Source organism: Gopherus flavomarginatus, chromosome 17 (genome assembly GCF_025201925.1).
Source record: "Gopherus flavomarginatus isolate rGopFla2 chromosome 17, rGopFla2.mat.asm, whole genome shotgun sequence".
Lineage (NCBI taxonomy): Eukaryota > Metazoa > Chordata > Testudines > Testudinidae > Gopherus > Gopherus flavomarginatus.
In genome coordinates, this window is record NC_066633.1 from 24,954,246 (window position 1) to 24,976,954 (window position 22,709).

The 22,709-nt window shown below is 43.5% G+C and overlaps 1 protein-coding gene across 7 annotated transcripts in view; it reads right to left on the minus strand.

Annotated features, from left to right (window-relative positions):
- Nucleotides 1-22,709, minus strand: part of PNPLA7 (patatin like phospholipase domain containing 7) — a 415,290-nt gene that overhangs the window by 53,432 nt on the left and 339,149 nt on the right. For all 7 annotated transcript variants that reach the window (XM_050926463.1, XM_050926465.1, XM_050926462.1 and 4 more), the window contains 2 exons: nt 13,120-13,276; nt 1,889-2,005 (listed from right to left, as the gene is read on the minus strand). In XM_050926463.1, the coding sequence (XP_050782420.1) occupies nt 1,889-2,005; nt 13,120-13,276 (274 nt within the window). The remainder of the gene's footprint in view (nt 1-1,888; nt 2,006-13,119; nt 13,277-22,709) is intronic.

Genomic DNA, 22,709 nt, shown 5'->3' on the forward strand with positions numbered 1-22,709 from the left:
AATTAACCTCATTTTTAAAACATATGTTTTATTTCTAGTCTGAACTTTTCCAGCTTCTACTTCCAGCCATTGGACTCTGTTGTACCTTTTTTTGCTAGATCTAAGAGCCTGTTAGCAAATTTTTGTTTCCCATGTAGGTACGTATAGACTGTGATCAAGTCACCCTTAACTTCTTCGTTAAGCTAAGCAGATTGAACTCCTTCAATCTATCACTATAGGGCAAGTTTTCCATTCCTTTAATCATTCTTGTGGCTCTTCTCTGAACCCTCTCCAACATGTCAACATCCTTCTTGAATTGTGGACACCAGAAGTGGACATAGTACTCCAGTAGTGGCTGCACCAGTGCCAAAAAACAGGTTGTATGACCTCCCTACTCCTATTCGAGATTCCCATTTATACATCTAAGGATTGTATTAGCCCTTTGGTCAAGGCATTGCACTGAGAGCTCATGTTCAGAGAAGCATCTCTGACAAACACGCAGGTACACAGATTACAGTAGAGCAAAATGGGATACAACCCCAGAGCTAGACAAATGCTCCCCTTACTGGGGTAGCTGGGAGGAGAGTTTTTAAACATGTGCTTTATGACAGTGATAGTGGAGGATGAGGTGACATTTCACGTCAGTAGTTTCACAGGCATCTTTCACAGTGCCTAAAAATGACAAAAAAGGTCCTGACCTACAATACAGAGAGCAGAAATGGGTTTATTTAACATTCAATGTGTTCATTCTTAAAAAGCCAATGCACATTTTAAAATGTTGACTGCATTTTTTAAAGCCCTTTCTGTGGAATGCATCTCAAAGGGTTACGCAAACTCTTCTCCCAGAAGAGAGACTAGTTTAAAAGAATTACCAACTGGACTAGCGAGACAATAGTGAAAAAGCCATTTAGGTTTGTGGTCAGATGCACTCCTCATACCGAACCTGAGAGAGCTGAATTAGGCTAGGCAGGTCCAAGCAGCCAATTAAGCAGCAAATGAGGTGGAATTAGGCTGGAAAGCCTTGATTAGAAAGACGAACACCTGTGAGGGATCAGCTAGGGGCTTCTATAAAGCCAGGAGGCTGGCAAAAGTGTAAGGGGGCAGCAAAGAGGAAGTCTGTAGCCTCTCTCCCAGGAACCCCTGAGACCTAGCAGGCCTTAGAGAGATCTGTCTAGGAGGCCTGAAGAAACACAGTAGGAAGTAATCCAGGGGCTAGAGCAATAAGGTGGGTGCCCTGTAGACCTCAACCACTTGTTACAAGGCCCTGGACTATAACCCAGAGTAGAGGACAGGCCTGAGTTCTCCCACCAACCACTGCAGAGTAACACTGCTTGGGGGAACGAACTAGAAGACTGCTTGGGTCACTGCAGGAGTGACAGGATCAAGGCTGTGGGCATGAGGAGGACTGCCTGACATACATGAACAGAAAGACTTTGAAGGACTCCCCACTGGTAGGAGAATTACAGTGTGACCTGGCTGGAGGGCTGAGTCACCAAACAGCTGTGCTGCGAATCTGTGAACGGGAGGAGAGCTGCAGATGGTGGAAGAGAAGGAAGGGGGCACTGAACTGGCCAGAGCTAATCAACACCAACACCAGAACACCAAAAGGAGGCACAACCCAGCAGTGAATGACATGGCCCTGACTCAGGCTCTCAGCCAAACAGGTTTAATAGGCAATCCAAACAAACAGATATTTTACCTACTACATGGTTGGTCCAAATTCCATTAAAATGGCCTTAAAGGCAAATCCTCCCTCCTAGCGTGATGTAATGTAAGTTAATAGTTACAGCATGCTGTACATCAGGCCAGAATACCTAAACTATTATGAGCATAGAAAAAACAGACCTTTCTATTACAGTTCAACAGGAGGAGAACATTTATTACACATTATAGCAAACAAGGATGTTACCTCAATCTGTTTGTCTTTGAAGATGTTGCTGATGCCACTGTTAAATGAAGCTCCAGAGAACATGGAGGTTATTGGATATGTCAAGTCTAGCACAGTCTTAAACACTGAATTCATATCCTAAAGGGAGGAAGAAAACATTTCAAAGGTGAGCTATATAGTATAAACCCACTGAAATCCTATTCATCTGCATTTGGAGTGAGGTTCTGTTCCAACTTTGAAAGCAAAGATGAGTGAGCTGCTCTGGTGAACACAGTCATCAAAAGAACCAAAACCATAACAGCAAGGGACAAACAATATCTGCTTTGTTGGGTGTCACAGGTTAAAATAACTTCAACCTCTATATTTAGCTTCTATTGAGGATACTGAAAAATATGCATCTGCATTAGTAGGCTTATGCAAAAGTCCACTCTAAAGTAGCAAAGTCTCTACAGCAGAAAAACATGGCCACTGCCATTAGGTGGGCATTTCCCATGCAATTTATTTCTGGAGACTGTGGAAAGATTAGAGGACCTCAGCCCTTCCCATCTTCTTTGTCTGCTTAAGCTTGACACTAAAATTAGTAAGTTTCATTATATTGTATATGATTGGTCCTGTTTTTACATAGAAATGACAATATAAAGTTAGATTATCATGGCTGAGATGCAAGGGGATATGGTATATGTGGCCAGAACAGGGGGCTGGGTGTGAGAATTTCTGGTTGTATTCTTGGCTCTACCACTTGCTCATTAGGTCATTTTTGGGCAAATCTATAACCTCTTTGTGCCTTGGTGTAACACTTCTTAAATCCATATAATTCAACCTCCACGGGTGATGTCATGCCTAATTAATTCATATTTTAAAGAGCTTCCAGAACCTCTCTCTATCTCAGTGGAACAGGCCCAAACTAGTGTGATTGTTAAAACAAAGTTCTATAAAAAGAGGTCAGCTAAAAGAAGCTGACTAGGGAACTCCTAAAACTGCTGAAATGCCTTAGCACAAGATAACAGGACTGTCAGCTTCACATCACTGCACACTTCAGTCTTTGAGAGGATGGAGAGAGTTTGCCAAACCTAATTATGAACATGATGGTCATAGCTCCAGAGTCAATAGTGAGGTAAGTTTTACACTTCAAATGCAGTGAATCCTTCCAAAATTAAAGTACTTTTAAAAAAAAAGTATAAAATGATTTTTGGGCATATACTAGAAAATCCATTCGTTTCAGTTATAATTAAATTGTTAAATAGAACCTTCAAGAAATTTAGTGCCCAGTATCATACCTGTTTTTGTCCCTACTGGTCTTAGCAATGCAGACTTCCCACAGAGTAAATACTCACTGAAATCTTGTACGTAAGGTACCATGGAAGAAATATTTTAGAATTAATGGTAATTAATTCTACTTCATAACAACATATTCTTATTCTTCATAACTGAAAGTTTCTCCGTTAGCTGTACTGCCCTCTTCCAAAGTAGCTGCCATTGCCTATTGCTCTTCATAGGGCTGAAGGTACAGGCTGCCCTTAGCAAAGATGGCTCCCTGCCTGCCTTCAGCGGCTCCTCACAGCGCTCCCTTCTCTACTTTCCAAAAATAAAGAAGGCCGCTATCGTCCCTGAAAGTAGCTTGGCTTCACTCCCAAGGTAGTGTCCATTTGTAAAGAGGACATCTTAATTGTGTATGGCCTGTGGCCTCAGTCTCAACTGATAGGATATGGCAGCCATTCTGAAAGATGGCAATTCTTCATGAGTTCATCAGAGAGAAGATTTTATTGTTTACTCTCTGTTGAGGGATATATTTGCATTTTTTAAAAACAACAAACATGATCCTGAAACAGGTATTTTCAAAAACTATCTACTACACCAGGTCCACTCAATGAGCAGAGGAAAACAAGGGTTTGTGAACAGGGGAATGTATGGGGTGCAGAAATGAGAGGAAACTGTGTGCAGGATAACATGGAAGTCAGGAGACAGGGGCACCATTGAAGTGCACGCACCACCTACTTTGTTTGGCTCTGGAGATACAAAACTGCCATAAACTCATTTTAACTGGCCAGAACACTGGCAACCAGAGTGTCTGGGTGAATCTAGCTGTATGAGCTAGAATTTAAAAAAGTGATTCAAAGTTAATATTACATATTTATATTCTCTTCAGGTATCTTGTTTAATGTTCATGTATAATACTTTAATAATTTGAAAAAAACCAACAAGCAAAGAAATTCCCAGGGAACATCTAAATTTAAGATTGATTAATGGTGGAGCGTACATGTCAGTATTTTAGTGTAAACTACATTACATGGACGTTGTCATTATTCCAAACCCAACCACTATAAACCCAGGAAATAAGACTGAACTTCAAAGAAATCCAAACAGTTCAAGGTCTGAAAATGCATGATTAGAGCATCCAAAAAAACCTTAACAACATTGTAGTGACATGAATGCGGCGGGGGGTGGGGTGGGGGTGCGGGGGAGGAGAAGAGACTATATAATGTTTTTAAAAATCAGTTTAAGTTACTTTGGGACTATAAACATTCAAATAGTTTCACTACAGGGGACAGTTAAAGTTGTTTGGGTGCCTTTGGTCCATTTCCAGATCATAGGCATTTTTAGATTTCTTTTAAATTGAACCTTAGCTCTATATTTCCTAGGTTTATAATGCTTGTGTTGGCCCCTTACTGAAATTCAGTGAGGTGGTGGTTGTTTTTGGTTGGCCCTCTCCCAATACCAAAAGAATGGAGAAGAGCTAAAGAGAAATGAGGATCTTGAGTTGACAGTCCCCAGGGCCAATGTGGAGAGGCCAACACTCCAGGTTAGCCTGACTGACAGGGTGGGCAAGCCAATGAGAGAGTCAGGAGCCCGAGTCCCCTCCTCTGTGTCAAGTGCAGCTCCCTCAGCCAGGATAGGGCAGAGCTAAGGGGACAGCAGCAGCCAGAGCTGAGTTGGAGGCAGAGAAGCAGCCAGCATCAGAGGGGCCAGAGAAGCAGCCCAGAAGGCAGAGTGGGGCTGGAGCCAGAGCTGGGAGGGAGGCAGGGCAACAGCACTGAACCAGAAGTGGCAGAGCTGGAGCAGCCTGCAGCTGGGAAAGCACAGATCATCCGTGCCTATGGTGAGTCAGTGCTGAGCTACAGTGGGGAGCTGTGGGGCTGTGGCTGGATGGCAGAAGCCAGACGTGCCACAAGTAACACTACTGTTGAGCGCAATGAGAGGCTGGAGAGAGTGAAGTGGAACCCTGGACAGGGGGCCGAGTGAAAGGAGACGTTGCCAGACAATTGGGCCTTGAAAGCTGGCCGGGGGGTGGGGGGGTGGGAGGGGAGAAGGAAGCCAACAGGGGGAGGAGCCAGTACTGGGGAGAAGGGTCCCCGGCACCTAGTGCCTGAGGGCGTGTTGACACCGCCAGAGCAGGCATCTGACCCACAATATCACCGCAGTGCAGCCAGGTCCTGAGAGGGAGGTGAAGATTAGTCTGTGAACTTTCCTTACATCCCTGAAATGGCTGTTTGTGGTGTTCCCTGTGTCCATAAGAGAGGATTCCTTATTTCCTTTACCCTTTTCCATTTTATACGTATTTTTCTTACAGTTTCTGTTTCATAAATTATATTTGGTTTGAACTTAATGTAGTGCTCACTAGGTCAGGGAGTAGGAGAAAGCACCCCAGAGTGGGGACACCCTAGTCCCTGTCCTAAGTGACCATGACAAGATTGGTGGTTCAGCCTCCCAGGAATCTTGGGCCCAGCCTTGTCGGGGTTCCAAGGATTCTGCTGCACAGGAGAGCGCCCTCAAAGTCAGGCAGGGCTCTGGGTAAAGGTAGTGGGAGTAGAGACTCAGATCCTTTCATTAGCCAATTCCACTGGGAAATTGCAGGAGCCAGGAAAGCTCCCAACAATAGCGGAACCATTCCCCCACTTACACTTGGTTTGGGGATTCCTGTAGTTACAACATCTGGGTAAGGCATTTTAACCTGACAGACAAGACTTCTCCACCCTAACTCCATAATACTGTAGTTGTCTGTGACTATTAAATAGCAGTGTTTTCATGTTTGCTTTTTAAAGGCTTCCACAAAAAACATGTTCAATACTTAAATGTTCCCTTCTAGTGTGGGGACCCAGACGCACCAGCACTTGGCTAGCGCATGGGAATCAAAGCAAGCTCATTTGAAATGCACTACAAAGGAGAAACCAATCAGCCTGCTTTCCTTGTCCAAATGGAGTAGAATCCCTGGGAATATACAGTGAATAAACCCTCCACGATTGCTTAAAAATATTTTAATGCAATTTAAAATTAATTAATGAGCTGTGCTAATGGCAGCAAATTGCACCAGAGAGTTCATGAACAGGCTGCTGATGCACTGCTCATGTCCACAGACAGGAGGCTACAGTATACCTGAAATGTGTGCGCCCTGCTGCTGGTATTTTAAACTGAAGAATTATTTATTATTTGTTTACATACAGCCTGTTACTGATCAGAGACTTTTTAAAAACTCTGCAGTTCACCGTAAACATTCCCTGGCATGTGCTATGTCTGTGTTAGATTTGAAGCTAACATAAGAGCATCACTCATGTCTGACTACCAACTTCTGCTACCTCTCAGCTGTATGTGCTATCACTCACTGGGACCTCTCACAGGGAAGTTTTCTTACCTCATGAGAGTAGAATGAGCTCTCTTTTCCTTTAGTATCCTTGCCTGGTATTCATGCCAATGTCTTTGGCAAAGCCTGCATTCTCGTTAGGGTTTGTGCTTGTTTACATTGTTTTGTATTTGTATGTGTTGTTATACATGAAGATTTGGCACATGAATGAAATGAAACAGTGTAGGATGTGAAGTGATTTGCAAAGCGCTATACCTAATAATTCTGTACTTCCTAATGAGAGCTCTATGCCTCTCACAATGAAAACACCACATATGGCCCTCAACTTGTGGACATCACACTGCAATCTTCACCCAGTTCACAGGCAATGCTTTCCTGTGCTGTAATCAGTGTTTTTCCCCAGAAGGCTATATCACTTTCACAGCACCCTCCGACCCTATTTGATCTGCCCTTTATCCCACAATGGGACTCCGGATTTAGACCCAATCCTGATCTTGCAGTGTGGCCCTCAGGGGATGGCTTCCTTTGTCCTGCAAAACGACGTTTTGCTGTGATGCCAGGCTGCAAAGATCCCGCCTGGGAGCCAGAGAGTGGCTAGTACCCTCAGTGTCCTGGCTAACAATTCTCCTCTCATCAGAACCTGTTTGCATGGCTTTGTGGAGCATGTGCCCAGTCTCTTCTCTTCCAAGCTCTAACTCCTTATGATAGGAAAAATTTTAGCCACCTCATATAGGCACTACATAAAATCAAAATATTTTCTAGAGTAAGAACTGTAAATGGATCATATATATCTTTTATATAATATTAGTGTGGATTCATTATCAGCTTTAAAAAAATATATGGAAACCTGTAATTTGCTAAGCACAGCAGAATCAATGAAGTAGAGTAGATAATTCATCTGCTCTCTGAGTTTCACACCCCATCTGCAGCATAACAAATGAAAGCCATTATTTATTGGCTGCTCCATTATATCCAAAGATCCCATCAAATTAAACTATGAGTCGTCCTCGCTTCCCCACCCCTGCCACAAGCATACTAGCAAAGAGATGCCAATTTCAAAAAATACCTAAAAGCTTTTTTGTTCTGCAGCCATTTCTCATTTGGGCTGGTGGCACAGAAACCAGTGAAGTTATCTAATACATCACAATAGAGAACGTAAATAATAAGGTCTCTATAGGCTACTAAAGCCAGAACATGTGGTTGTAAACAACTATAACCTGCAACAGTCACACCTAATGGAACTAGGGCAGCAGAAAAAAAAAGATGTTTCCACAGAACAGGGGCTTTCTAGCCTGTATGCATCAGGTTGATTTTGTAAAAATCTTCTTCTAGACTGTTCTCCTCAAGCAACACACTAATCCTCCCATTGACTGGTTCTTGACTATCTGGCCTCTCTGCTGCCTCTCAGCAAGCCCAGTGGAGAAGTTTTCACAGAGACTCATGTGGGGAGGGCAGAAGTGGTCTTGTAGCTTTTGGATCCTGGAACTTTGAGGGTGTCTGGTGTTTGGCGGAGTCTCTGTAACAGACTCAGATGAGGCCCTCTGTGGAGAGTAAGGTATTTCATGAACTCCCTAACAACTCTGATCTCCTGACACCAGAACAGTGTTGGTGGGTCATGAAGGAAGCCACTCCAAAGTCTTGGTCTGAAAGACAGCTGCTGTAATTTGTGGTGTGATGGGGAAGTATGTGGAAAAGCCATTCCTGGAAGATTCACACTCCCTTAGCCTTAAAAAGTTTGTCACTTTGGGCTTCCGCTGCTTTGTGCGGCACAGAAAATCATTTTTCTGGATCCAGTCCCACAGCAAACCATCCACAGTGAAGAGGCCATCACAGAGCTGCCTGTTCTTATCTTGCCACATTTTGAATCTCCCTAAATAATTCAGCAACTCCTGTTTTGCATGTGGAATGGTGTGTGCTCGTCAGAATAGTTATAAAAATCCAAAGTAGCTCTTCAAAGTACTCTTCAATAATAAGATGAAATCAGTATTTCTGAGGATATTACCACCTAGTTTTTATTTGTACACTGCAGGAATAGGACAATCTGGGTAGCAAGTGGGGCCACTCCACACTGGATGAATAGAACAGTACCAGTGCTAGGAATGAGCAGTGTGACAACATATGCTTTGAGTATCAATAAAACTAGACTAAAATCTGCATGTACAATTTAAAAGTCTATCTTATCCGGATGATAAATAACATTTGAGAGATACAGCTCCCTTCATCTCAAAGGCTTGCAAAGAAAGGGCTTTTCAGACTGAGAGGATAATTGTCCCCCCGCTATAATTCAGTTCTCTTGGAGGTGCAACCCAGCAGCCATTCTTACCTTAGACTTGTGTGCCTTGGAGGAGATTAGCATGCTCCCTCCCAACCCTTTAAGAGGTGTGGGAAGGCTGATCTGTTTTTACTAAAATTAAGTTTATTTCTACAAAGTTACTGAGTGCCATTTTAATTGTGAGGCCTCTGCAGCCATCTGAATCTAGTGATCCAGCACCTGTAATCACCGAGAAGCTCAGAATCTCTGCTTTGTAAAGACACTGAGCTTGAGCTAACATTCCAAGAGGCTGCAGAGATGTAAGAGTTACAGGAAGTTAATTAAAGCTGTTTTAATCCAGTTACAGGAAGTTACTTAAAGCTGTTTTAATCCACAAAACCTTTATGACCTCTCTTAAATTCCTCCATAGAGTCCCAGAATAACACCGCTGCCCTCTAGTGATGGTGCTGTGAAGGCAAGATTGCTGCAGTGATCATGGCATGTTGGGAAATGGGTGCAGAGTTAGAGTTGGGAGGGCAGGGAACAAGTGAACTTAAAGGGAGAGTGGGATGGAAGGGAGGATTGAGATTGCTATGGTAGTAAAACCAAGCAGAAAACGTGAGGAAGTTTGTGGGCTTTGTTATATGGACATTCCCCTTGAAGTGACTGTGGGTGAGTATTCGGTAAAGGTAGGAACCCACAATGTGAGGGTTTATTTAAATTAATGACTGTCAGTCCATCCAATTTTAGAACTGTAACAGAGTGGTTGGGTGGGTGGAACAGCTACAGAGGCGGGAAAGTAGCCAAACCCATAGCTGACTACAGCTGGAGAAGCTACCTGCAAAAGGCAATGTTAGAATAGATGCCAGTTGCAGATTTCTCTGTCTCTCACTTTAAGTCTCACAAGATATAAGAGGACTGTTAGTTTCAATCCAGCTTGGAAACTTCATCAGGTCACTTTCCTTTCATTAGAAAAAACGAATTAGAAACAATTTTTATATGAAAACTAGAAATAAAATAAATACATTAAATCACTTTATAATTGGAAGATCCCAGTCATCTATAACCAGCACTGGTTGGTGATATGGCAGTTTTGTGGGTGTTTTTTGGTGTTTTTAATTCCCCCAACAAATTATAAATTGTTATTTAAACAGTCAGCACACAGCTAAGTGTAGCTAAAAAACCCAGAGTTTCATATATTTAAAAAAATAATCAACATTTTCTTCCCTAATGCAGTACCTGACCTCTGGAACACTGGGGCTACATCTTACATCAGACATTTGGTTCTTACTTAGCTTAGAGAAGAATTACCTCAGTCAGTCACTTCTACTCAAAAGATGAAGCATGTGAAAGTGAGAGAGAGAAAGTTATATGGTCAGATTTGAAAAGAAAAACAGACTCCAGCACATAAAAAGACAAGAAACAGTGATAAACACCAGCTAAGACTTGTGCAAACATGTACATTCACACTGAGGGTAGGACTGGTGTACATCCAGAAGCAAAGGGTGTCTATTTCAGCCCTGCGGTCTTCGGGAACTCACACAGACCTGACCTACCACCATGGCAGCCTAGGGCCTTGCGTGTTACCATGCTATCACTGTGCAGGTTTCTCTGTCTCCTTAGGAGAATCCCAGCATCTGTGCTTTCAAAATACCTTCTCTGAAGATTTTCCAGGGCTTGGAGGATTATCGTGCCTTTGCCTCTTGCACTAGGCAGATATCCTGAGGCTCAGGGCCGGCTCTAGCAATTTTGCTGCCCCAAGCACGGCGGCACGCCGAGGAGGGCGCTCTGCCGCTCGCCAGTCCCGCGGCTCCGGTGGACCTGCCGCAGGCGTTTCTGCGGAGGGTCCGATGGTCCCGCGGCTCCGGGGGAGCTGCTGCAGGCGTGTCTGCGGGAGGTCCACCGGAGCCGCTGGACCAGCAGACCGTCTGCAGCCACGTCTGCGGCAGCTCCACCAGAGCCGCCTACTGCCCTCCCAGAAACCAGCAGAGCGCCCCCTGCGGTGTGCCGCCCCAAGCACGCGCTTGCCATGCTGTGGCCTGGAGCCGGCCCTGCTGAGGCTAATGTGCCAAATTCCTAACAAGTTTGGAGTGACAGACTGGCTGCGTGATGGGTAGCGTTGGGTGATTAACATACAGCCTGGCTTCAAAAATGGACTTGGAGGCATTCCTTTAAACTAGGGCTGTCGATGAATCACAGTTAACTCAAAAAAATTAATCACTGTTTTAATTGCACTGTTAAACAATAGAATATCAATGGAAATTTATTAATTATTTTGGGATGTTTTTCTACATTTTCAAATATATCAATTTCAATTACAAAGAATACAAGTGTACAGTGCTCACTTGATATTATTATTTGTATTATAAATATTTGCACAGTAAAAAGAAACAAAAGAAATAGTATATTTCAATTCACCTCATAAAAGCACTGTAGTGCAATCTCTTTATTGTGAAAGTGAAGCTTACAAATGTAGATTTATTTTTGTTACATAACTGCACTCAAAAACAAAATAATGCAAAACTTTAGAGCCTACAAGTCCACTCAGTCCTACTTCTCATTCAGACAATCGCTAAGACAAATAAGTTTGTTTATATTTATGGGACATAATGCTGTCCACTTCTTATTTACAGTGTCACCAGAAATTGGTAACAGACGTTTGCACTGGACTTTTGTAGCTGGCATTGCAAGGTATTTACGTGCCAGATATGCTAAACATTCATATGGCTCTTCATGCTTCGGCCGCCATTCCAGAGGACATGCTTTCATTCTGATGATGCTTGTTAAAAAAACGTGTTAATTAAATTTGTGACTGAACCACTCGGGGGAGAACTGTATGTTTCCGGCTCTATTTTACTCACATTCTATCATATATTTCATGTTATAGCAGTCTCAGATGATTATTCGGCAAATGTTCATTTTAAGAACACTTTCACTGCAGATTTGATAAAATGTAAAGAAGGTACCAATGTGAGATTTCTAAAGATAGCTACACTCGGCCCAAGGGTTAAGAATCTGAAGTGCCTTCCAAAATCTAGGGATGAGATGTGGAGCATGCTTCCAGAAGTCTTAAAGGAGCAGCACTCCGATGTTGAAACTACAGAACCTGAACCATCTAAAAAGAAAATCAACCTTCTGCTGGTGGCATCTGACTCAGATAATGAAAATGAATATGAGTCGGTCCGCTCTGCTTTGGATTGTTATCGAACAGAACCCATCATCAGCATGGACGCATGTCCTCTGGAACGGTGGTTGAAGCATGAAGGCACATATGAATCTTTTGCGCATCTGGCATGTAAATATCTTGCAACACCAGCTACAACAGTGCCATGAGAACACTTTGTTCTCACTTTCAGGTAACACTGTGAACAAGAAGCAGGCAGCATTATCTCCTGCAAATGTAAACAAACTTATTTGTCTGAGTGATTGGCTGAACAAGAAATAGGACTGAGTGGACTTGTAGGCTCTAAAGTTTTACATTGTTTTATTTTTGAATGCAGTTATTTTTTGTATGTAATTCTTCATTTGTAAGTTCAACTTTCATGATGAAGAGATTGCACTACAGTACTTGTATTAGGTGAACTGAAAAATACTATTTCTTTTTTACAGTGGAAATATTTGTAATAAAAAATAAATATGAAGTGAGCATTGTACATTTTGCATTCTGTTTTATAATTGAAATCAATATATTTGAAAATGTAGAACACATCCAAAAATATTTAAATAAATGGTATTGTATTATTGTTTAACAATGTGATTAATCACAATTAATTTTTTAAATTGTGATTACATTGTTTTAATCTCTTGACAGCCCTACTTTAAATTCAAGCTCCTGTACTACCTATTCACTGCACAGAATGCATTAATGTGATCCTTCCCCATCACACATCCACCCCAAAGCCACATGTACAATGAGAGAAAGAAAAGCCAGATCCACAGCAAGAAGGCAGCTGAGTACAGCACCGGAGTGAGGCATTTGTCCTACTGATGCAGCGTAATATTACAGAATATGATCAAGTCCAGCAAAGTGCCCTAAGAGCGTTCTGTTTTTCCAACAGACATAGGTAAATATGCTCTATGATCAAAACATCAGATTCCTGATTTATGGAGATTAGTTCTGTACAGAGCTGCTGACATGCCTCACTCCAGTAGGCACCAGTTCTGTCTATACTTTGCCCACAAAGCAGCTCATGCTCTGTTGGAGTGTACACTTTTGCATAAGGCATTAACAGCTTGTCATCCTTCACTATTGGTAAAACACACATCAGAGGCATTTCAAACACCCTTCTTCACCTCTCCTAACATCCAGAGGCTGTATTCTGACCTTGGACTGCTGCTTCTGTGTCACCATGTGTGTGGTGGCTAATGTCAAAACTCCTATACATTAAAAATGGAAAAGAACAAACATATATTCTATGTTCTTACCATTGCCCATTGCCTGGCTTTGATCCTCATTTGATTATAGCTACGCTCTTCAGCATACAAGGCACTCATGAACGAGCCAATGGAAGTTCCTCCAATCATATCAACTGGGATTCCTGCTTCGATCAGTGCCCTGATAATCCCCACCTGGGAGCACCCCCTGTATCAGAAGGAGAAAAACAAACAAACAAACACAGTATCAGACAAGCAGAATTGTTAAAGGAAAATTCAAACTATTACCCCTTAAGGGAAAAGAGACAGAAAAGCACACGTTTTGTGCATTATATAAACCATCTGTGACATTATATGAAACACGGAAATTAGAAATGAAAAAGGCACCAATCTGTCCATCCTCTCACCATTGTAGAATTGTTCTCTACATTTTCAAGTGCTTTGCCCAGTCTAGTTTTAAATATCCTAGTGATAAAGTGAGTGCCATTTCCCTTGGGAGACTCTTTTACCGTCTATAAATCTCACTTGTACAAACTTCCTATGCTCAATTTCATCCTGTTTCTGTCACTGCCCCTTGGCTCACTTTATACAAATTCTCTCCCTCCTTGCTACACATCCAACATGTACTTCAAACAGCTATACGTATTTAATTCTTTCCATCTAAGGCCATGCCTACACTTAAACTGCTCCAGCAGCAACTATGCCACTGTAGCACTTCAGCAGAGACACTCACTACAGCAACAGGAGAGGTTTCTCTGTCGATTTAGTTAATCAGCCTCTCTGAGAGGCACTAGCTAAGTCAATGGAAACATTCTTCTATCGACCTAGTGCAGTTTACACTGGGAGTTAGGTCAGCTTAACTACGTTGCTCAGGGGGGTGGATTTTTCACACCTGAGTGACGCAGCTGAGTCACATAATTTCTTAGTGTAAACCTGGCCTACCTCAATCTCCCTGAATGCTGGAATGCTTTGAGGAGTCTCATCTCAGTTACACTGGTGAAAATGGCTTCCTTGGAGTCACTGTAGAGACACATTGTTGTAAACAAGGGCAGCATCCGACCCTTTTATTGCTCCTCTCTGAATTCTCCTCCTGACTCATCCCTCACTACACCTTCTTGCCTGGGACTAAGCAGAGTATTCTAGCGATGGTCTCACCACTGCCAGAGAATCCTATCAGTTTTAAAACTCTAAATGGTGGCTGTCTTCAAGACTTGAACCCTGCACCTGGTACTGATGAGTCTCTGCGCTCACACACCTGCTCTGCACTTCGAAGTCAGCAACTTGCTTTTGCCAATGTTGCTTTTGCCAAGCAGAAGGTCCTGCAGCGTGGAACTTGCTACCTGCTTAAATCCATAGCCTTTGTGGATTTTCTAAAATATGTCAATGAAGTATTTTAAAGCTTGTCTTTCTCAAAGGGTGTTTTAGAAAGACCAGTACTGGCTCTAGGTCTGTGTTCTTTCCTTCTAACCCCTCTGGTTTTCCCTGTATAATCAGATACCCTCGTTCACGTGTGTATGTATGAGGGGGTGGGATTTGATTCTGTTTTTATCACTCTGGATTTGTTTTTATTCTGTTGTATGGCTCCCTGAGCCTCCTGGGTCCATATAAATAACATGAGTATTATTTCTATGAGGTAATATCTTTTATTGGACCATTACCTCACCTACCTTTTCTCTCTAATATCCTGGGACCAACACAGCTACAACAACACTGCATACATATTATCTCTATGGACAAGCTACATCATCCATATGCCTTGTAATGACAGAGGACCCACACCCTCACCCCAGACAAAATGAATAGGATTTCCCTTTACAAAGAGGTTATACATTTAGTTAGCTACCCCAGCAATGAAAGGGTCAGAGGCATCCCTTCTGAAGCAAGGGCCTGTAAAAGAGAGTGGTGAGTATGGTTTTGTTGCTTTGAAGGGACTATGTATAGACCCTTATGCTGAACTATGCTTTTTTCACAAGAGACTGACTAGATGATGCTTCCAATGCCCAACCCCCAAGAGTGAAAGGCTGACTGCAGCTTTGCTATTTAATTTATTGATTAAAAAACCTCATGAAACTTTTCAACAGCTAGTCAGAGCTGGATCGTCAAAACCTACAGTCTACATAAGCCAGGGCAGCCTGCCAAAGCAAGCTGCATGCAGAAGGAGGCAGTCAGCCAAGCAGCACGTGTTCTGTTTGCTAACAGCTAGCACTTACCCTATATACACAGAGTAGGCCATCTGCATATTATGACAGAACAGTAAAAATTCAAGTCAGGAGCAAGACCTTCATTTAGCTAACAACAACACCACGATGAAAGGAAGTGCACAACAGTGACTGCACACCTCTTGTGGGATCAGGCAGTTTCACATGGGATCCTTATTTGTTTCACGGTGACACCAACAAATACAACATAACCATGCAACATACCCACTGTGGAAGGACACAGGTAACTTGAGGCAGCACTGCACATACCACCAGCAGCAGAGATGTGCACTGCATTAGGAAAGCCTTGTTCTCCGAACTGCCAGAGGGCTGAGCACCCATTACTCCCATCAAAGTCGGGTAACTCAGGCCAGCATTACTTTAGATAGATCTGGGGGCTGAGCTAGGTTCCAGAAAGGAGCATACAGCTCTCAGACAACTGTCCTTAACATCAAAGCCATTTGTATGGGCATACTTCAATAGTGCTTTCCCTCAGTTATATCTTACACTTGCCCCCCAGCACACGCAGGACTCTGTGTATCAAATAAAAGCTTTCCTTCTCGCTCCACCTCTCCCCTACATGTTAAGCTACTGCAGGATTATTCCAAAGGGCATCCCTAAGAAATTCCTCTGGTTGAGAGGAAATGGGTCTAAATGATTAGTGCAAAGAACCCAGGAGTAAGACTCCTGGATTCCGTTTTCAGCTCTCATTGTAACTAGTCTGTCTTGAACAAGTCAAGTTATTAACCATTCTGGGCTTCGGTTTCCCTGTAGAGGGGGTGCAGTCCTATCTGTTATGCCCTCCTCTCAGGGTCAATGCTTGCAAAGTGCTTGAGGGACCTCAAATAAATGGTGTTACATGCTGCAAGTCCAAAGTATTATTTGCCCCCCTAGTGATAATTACAAATAGGTTACACTCTTATTTTCTGGGAAGAAGCATGGTGTGAGGAGTGGATAAAGGTATGTTCTCAGTATTCTCAGGGCAGGCCTTTCCCACCCCAAACCATACCACCTCAGCCACTGGCTTCAAATTTGGAGTTTCACATATGGGGGGGAATCAACGTGGAGCTAACTTCGCCTTTCTGGCAGAAGGTCTTGCAGAAAAATTCCTGGTCATAAATCAGGCCTTTTTCTAAGTCCCCAGAGGTAAATGCCTCAGCATTTGTTAGAGGCTTTAAATGCGTGAAGAAAGAGCTTAACTGGTAAAAGGAAAAAAAATCCTTCAGAGACAAGCACATGTGTATGCTAAACACGTGCCCAGCCACAGTACAAATCAGTTACAGCTCGCTGGAAAAATGAGCAAATAGAGCAGGACATTTCAGATTAAACTGTCAGTAGGAATATGGACTGGCCTCTGTGCTGAGGTCAGAGAACTGAAGGGAAACAAAATTAATACAAAACAGATCCCACACGCTAAGATTTTCTCTTCCTTAAATTACATTTAAACTTCAATAGGATGTTCTCTGTCAGGGAGAATAAAAACATACAAGGCAGCATATGCTGAGCAGAAGGGTCATTCACTTTCCACACTGCCTGCGATTCCTGACATAGCATGGCAGAGATGCAGCAATCTAATACTGTATTAGCTTCCAAAGCCCATTTCAATTTCGGAAGGGAAGAGCCATTATAACTCAGAACTGAGTCTCCACATTACTTCACTCTCCTCTAATAGACTCATCAAGGTGAAATAGGCAGGTACCATTTCCTTTCAAATCATCATTTATGATAAAATCAAGGTCAGGGATGCTGCAGAACTGCATTGTGTGTCTACCAAAAGCCATCTTGGATTTGGCAATACTGTCTGCTACACAAAGTTCCGGAGGTAATTAGATGAGAAGTACATTGAAAAGGAAATTGCCCAAAGGATACTCAAATGGGCTATACAATGGCCTAAAGCATCTAAATTAAATGTCTCCCACAACCTTACAAACTATGGTCATGCCTGGTGATAAGAGTAACAATAACAACAACTTTGCCTTTCTATAGCATCTTTAATCTAAGAATCCCAAAGCACTTTACAAACTTTCATTAGGCCTCACAACATATGTGTGAGGTTAAGTACAGATAGATACATTATACCCACTGGAGAGATGGGAAAACCTGGCACAAAAAAGTCCTCAAAATCTTAATGAGTCAATGACAGAGCTGAAAATAGAAGCAAGGAGTCTTGAGCTCCCAGTCCACTGCTTTAACCATTAGTCCACGCTCTGTTTCTGGACAAAGCAGTAACAGTTCTTGGAAAAGAGGTCTGGCTACTGCATTTGTGCACAGCTTAGGTCAGGTCAGCTTGGTGTATTGAAAATATAATTGGTTTATCACAGCAGCAGCAGAACTAAGAGTAATAAATACCAGGAGCCCTGTGCCAGAACTCAGCAATATTTATTTATTTTAGTGTTTTTCAGATGCCCCTGCCACAGTTTCTCTGGGCACATGCACTGTACAGAAAAAGAAGATATAAAATTAGCATAACAAGAGCTGGTTAAATAACAGCTGCAGAGAGGAGGCTAGAACGCACCTCTCCACAGGATAATGGAGTTTGATGCTAACAGCACCTAATATAAAAGAGGATGTTACTTACCTGTAACTGGAGGTTCTTCAAGATGTGTGGTCTCTATCTGTATTCCACTGTGGGTTACGTATGTGCATCGTGTGCCTGGAGTTGGAGAATTTGAAAGTAGTCTCTGTTGGTCCACACATGTGCCCTGGTTTGCCTCATGCTCCTGACCCAAGCGATAAAGGGTGGGGTGGACCTCCCGCTTCTTCAGTTCCTTCTCCATCATGAATCAGATAAGATCCAAAGCAGAGGGAAAAGAAGGCTGGTAGTGGAATATATATAGAGACTATACATCTTGAACAACCTCTAGTTACAGATAAGTAACCTCATCATCATCTTTGAGTTATGGTCCCTATTGTATTCCACTGTAAGTGATTGACAGACAATACCTAAATAGGTGGATGGTGTGAGGATGAGGACAGTAGGAGTGAGCAGAGATCTGCCTGTCCCAAATGAGGCGTCTGCAGCCGAGTCTTGTACCAAAGTGTAATGTCCTGCAAATGTGTGGACGGAGCTCCATGCGGCCACTTTACAAAGGTCTAGGAGGGGTACGTCCTGAAGAAAGACTATAGTTGTGGTGTGTGCTTCGACCCCCATGAGGGAGCAGGGGGGAAGGTTTGAGAGCTGATAGCAGGGTAGTATGCAACCAGATATCCATTTGGCCATTCTCTGGGTGAAGATGGCGTGACCTCTGACTCTCTGCTACAGCAACAAACAGCCTCAGGGACTTTCTGAATGATCTCGTTCTCTGCAGGTAAAAGGCCAAAGATTGCTGAACAAAGAGTGGAGCCCAGGCTCTTTTGCAAACACTTGTGGTTTCGAGAAGAACACAGGTAAATGAATGGATGGGTGAAGGTAAAAGTCCAAAACCACTTTAGGGATACATTTGGGATGTAAGTGTAAAGAAACCTTATCTTTGTGAAATATAGTATATGGAGTGTGTGCCATCATTGCCCCAGGTTGACCAACCCTCCTTGCCCATGTGATGGCTATGAGAAAAGACTTTCATGGAGAGGAGCAACAAGAAGCAAGTCACTGAGGCTTCAAAGGGGAGCCATATAAGAACTGAAAGAATGAGATTCAGGTCCTTTTGGGGTGTCCTCTTTCAAGGAGGGGGGAAAATTCTTATCTGGCCTTTCCAGAATGGAGTGGTTAGCAGGTACGCGAAAACAGTGTAGCTCTTGGTAGGGCGACGAAGGAGGCACACAAGCTGATTTTCAGAGGCACTCACACTTCCCAGGTCCTGGCCACCGGTCCGGGGGGCTCTGCATTTTAATTTAATTTTAAATGAAGCTTTTTAAACATTTTACAAATCTTATTTACTTTACATACAACAATAGTTTAATTATATATTATAGACTTATAGAAAGAGACCTTCTAAAAACATTAAAATGTATTACTGGCACGCAAAACTTTAAATTAGAGTTAATAAATGAAGACTCGGCACACCACTTCTGAAAGGTTGCCGACCCCTGGTCTAGGATGAGTGGGATACCCATAGTTATGGTAGAACACCTCTCTGCTGCATCCAGGATGAGAAGCATTTCCAGCTAGATTCGTAACATTTCCTAGTTGAGTCCTTTCTGTTATTAGAGAGGAGCACACCTATTCTACAGCTGATGACTATCCAAATACCATGCCCTGAGATGAAGCAGCAGGGGATTGGGGTGTCTCATCCTGCCATTGCACGGGATTGGAAGCTCAGGGAATATTGTGAGGGTAATCGGGGGACGAGATGACAGGCGCAGGAGGTTGGGGAACCAAAACTGTCTGGGCTAGAAAAGGATGATCAGGATGACTGTCACTCTGTCCTATCAGATCTTGTGTATCACTTGCGGCGGAAGCGGTGGACGAGGGGCACAGTTGAACTGGTCTGACCAGGGAAGAAGGAGAGCATTACCCTGGGAGCAGTAACCTAGGACTCCTCTGGAGCAATGAGACTCACTTGGTGTTGGCCTGGGAAGCAAACAGATCCCTGGTTTGGTTTCCCATTGAGTGAAAATATCATTAAGCACAGTGTCACGAAGTTCTCACTCATGGTCAATTGCGAAGTGCCTGCTGAGGGAGTCCGCACGCACATTCTGTGTCCCCAGAAGGTAGGATGCAGATAGGGTGATCTGATTGCTGATGCACCTGCTCCAGAGATTGACTGCTTTTGCACATAGGGAGGCAGATCTTGCTCCCCCTGTTCGTTGATGTAGATTTTGTCTGACAGCATGAGGACATGGTGAGAGTGGATGAAATGAAGAAAGGACTTGCAGGTCTTCCCTACTGCCTGTAGTTCCAGGACATTGATTTGCATTCTGGACTCTCAAGATGTCTACCTTCCCTGTGCTATGTGGTTGCCCATATGGGCTCCACAACCTAGTAAGGACATATCCATAATGATGGGCTTGTCCAGTGAAGAGGGGAAAAAGGAGACCCCTATGCATACATGATGAGGATTTGTCCACCACAGGTTGGACGACAGTTCCTTGGAGGGAAGGTCAATGTGAGTTCATAGACTGGCAGCTTGGGGAGTAAACCAACTGTAGCCATGCCTGAAGGCAACAAAGCTGAAGTCTTGTGAATGGAGTGACATAGGTGCATGAGGCCATGTGGCTGAGGAGAGACAAACATGTTTTGAACTTTACTTGAGGGTTGCTTGTGATGTAAGTTATGATGTCATTCATGGTCTGTATCCTGTCTGTGAGCAAATACACTCTGGCAATAACAGACTTCAAGGTTGCCCCGATTAAGTTCAAAGATTGTGTGAGGGTAAGAACAGATTTTTTGATGTTCTCACTAAGCCCCAGTGAGGAAAGGAGACGGAGCATCATAGAGGTTGGCGTAACAGCTTTCCAGCAAGATCAGGCACCAAGGAGCCAGTCATTGAGATAAGGGAAAACAAGGAGGCCATGACATCTGAGGCGAGCTGCTACCACAGAAAATACCTTGGTAAAGACTCTGGGGGCAGTAGCTATCCCAAAGGGTCAAACTCTATATTGGAAATGGTCTCAGCCCACTGGAAATCTGAGAAACTGCCTGTGGATGGGATGAATATTGACATGAAAGTATACATCCTTCATATCAAGAGCTGTGAAACATATGCCCTTTTCTAGAGATGGAATTATCACTGCCACTGAATGGGTTACCTAGGGAGGTGGTGGAATCTCCTTCCTTAGAGGTTGTAAGGTCAGGCTTGACAAAGCCCTGGCTGGGATGATTTAATTAGGGATTGGTCCTGCTTTGAGCAGGAGGTGGGACTAGATGACCTCCTGAGGTCCCTTCCAAACCTAATATTCTATGATTCTAATATAACCACACAAAATTTGAGTTTGCGAATAAAGTGGTTGAGGTGGCACAGGTCGAGGATTGATCTCCACCCACCCTTCTTCTTGGGTCTGAGGAAGTGGGTTGAGTAAAACCTGTCCCTTGATATTGTAGAGGAATGCATTATATTGTTCCTTGAATACGGTCATGAAAGTGGTCCCCAAAGAGGGATGAGGAGGAGAGTTTTGGAGGTGGTAGCATTGCAAACTTGATTGTATAGCCAGAGTGGATGACATTCGGCACCCACTTGTCCGCTGTTATCACACTCTGGGTGTTAAAAAAGCGTGCTACACGACCTCCAAATGGAGTATTGGAATTGGGAGGTATTGTTCTCAGTGATTCACGGCTCTCAAGCCGTGTCAAAAATACCATTGAGTCGGGGGCTGGGATTGGGATGTCAAGCTGGTTCAGAGGGCATAGGGAAACTGGACTTTTGACTCTCTGCTTTTTACACAGTGGTTCGTAAGATCTCTGATGGTAGAAATGTTGGGTCCTGTATCTCAGTGAGATGGATTGGTGCAGGAAAGTGTGTATTTACCCAAGGGTCAAAGGGTAGCCTTAAAGTCTTTCCGAGTATATAAGGACTCATCCATATTCTGACTGAAGGGGTGAGTTTCATTGAAGGAAAAGTTCTCAATGACCTCTGGACCTCCCTGGAGGGAGGTAAGGGAGGCCTCAATGACCTCTGGACCTCCCTGGGGGAACCCTGAGGCATGGAGCCAGGACTCCCACCACGTAATGAGGGTGGCAGCCAGGACTCGAGAGGAAGTATCGGCTGCATCAACTGCAGACTAGTTATTAGTTTTCTTTACTCTATGAGGGCCTGGAAATTAGACCAATCCTGCTGTGGGAGGCTCTTTGCAAATTCCTCAAACTCAGCGTAGTTCAGGAAATCATATTTAGCAGTAGCGCTTGATAATTGGCTATCCTGAACTGAAGACTGGAGGACAAGAAAGACTCTCTCTTGATCAGGTTTGGGCATTTACTCTCCTTGTCCACAGGGGTAGAACTGGAGTGTTGTTGCCTGGACCTTTCTGAAGTGATCTGAACCACCAACGAGTTGGGAGCTCGGTGAGAAATCAAGAACTCTAAACTCTTAGTTGGTACATAATTATGTCTCTCTGCTCCTTTGGGAGTAGAGGCACAGGTGACAGGGATGTGCCACACAGTTCTGGCTGGCTCCAGTATGACCTCATTGACAGGGAGGGCTATTCTTATAGGTCCAGAGGGGTGGAGGATGTCCCAGAGCTTGCGCTGGGAGTCCTGAGTCTCTTCTAGTGGAAGCTGAAGTTACTGGCAACTCTATGGAGAAGGTCTTGGAACTGTCTAAGGGGATGGATGGGCGGGGAAGGGAATACCTAAACCATTGCTTCATCCATTGATGATAATGGCAGCTTGATCAGTTCCAGCAGAACCGCTGGAATTGGAGTGTAGTACTCCTTTTCTACCGGATTGGGGGTAAATTCAATGGTCCCCCTTGTAGGGGAGGCATGTGGCAACTCTCTAGTGGATCAGATAGATTGTGAAGGGGGATACTGGTGCCAAGGTCCCCAATATTGCCAGTAGGTGGGATTGAC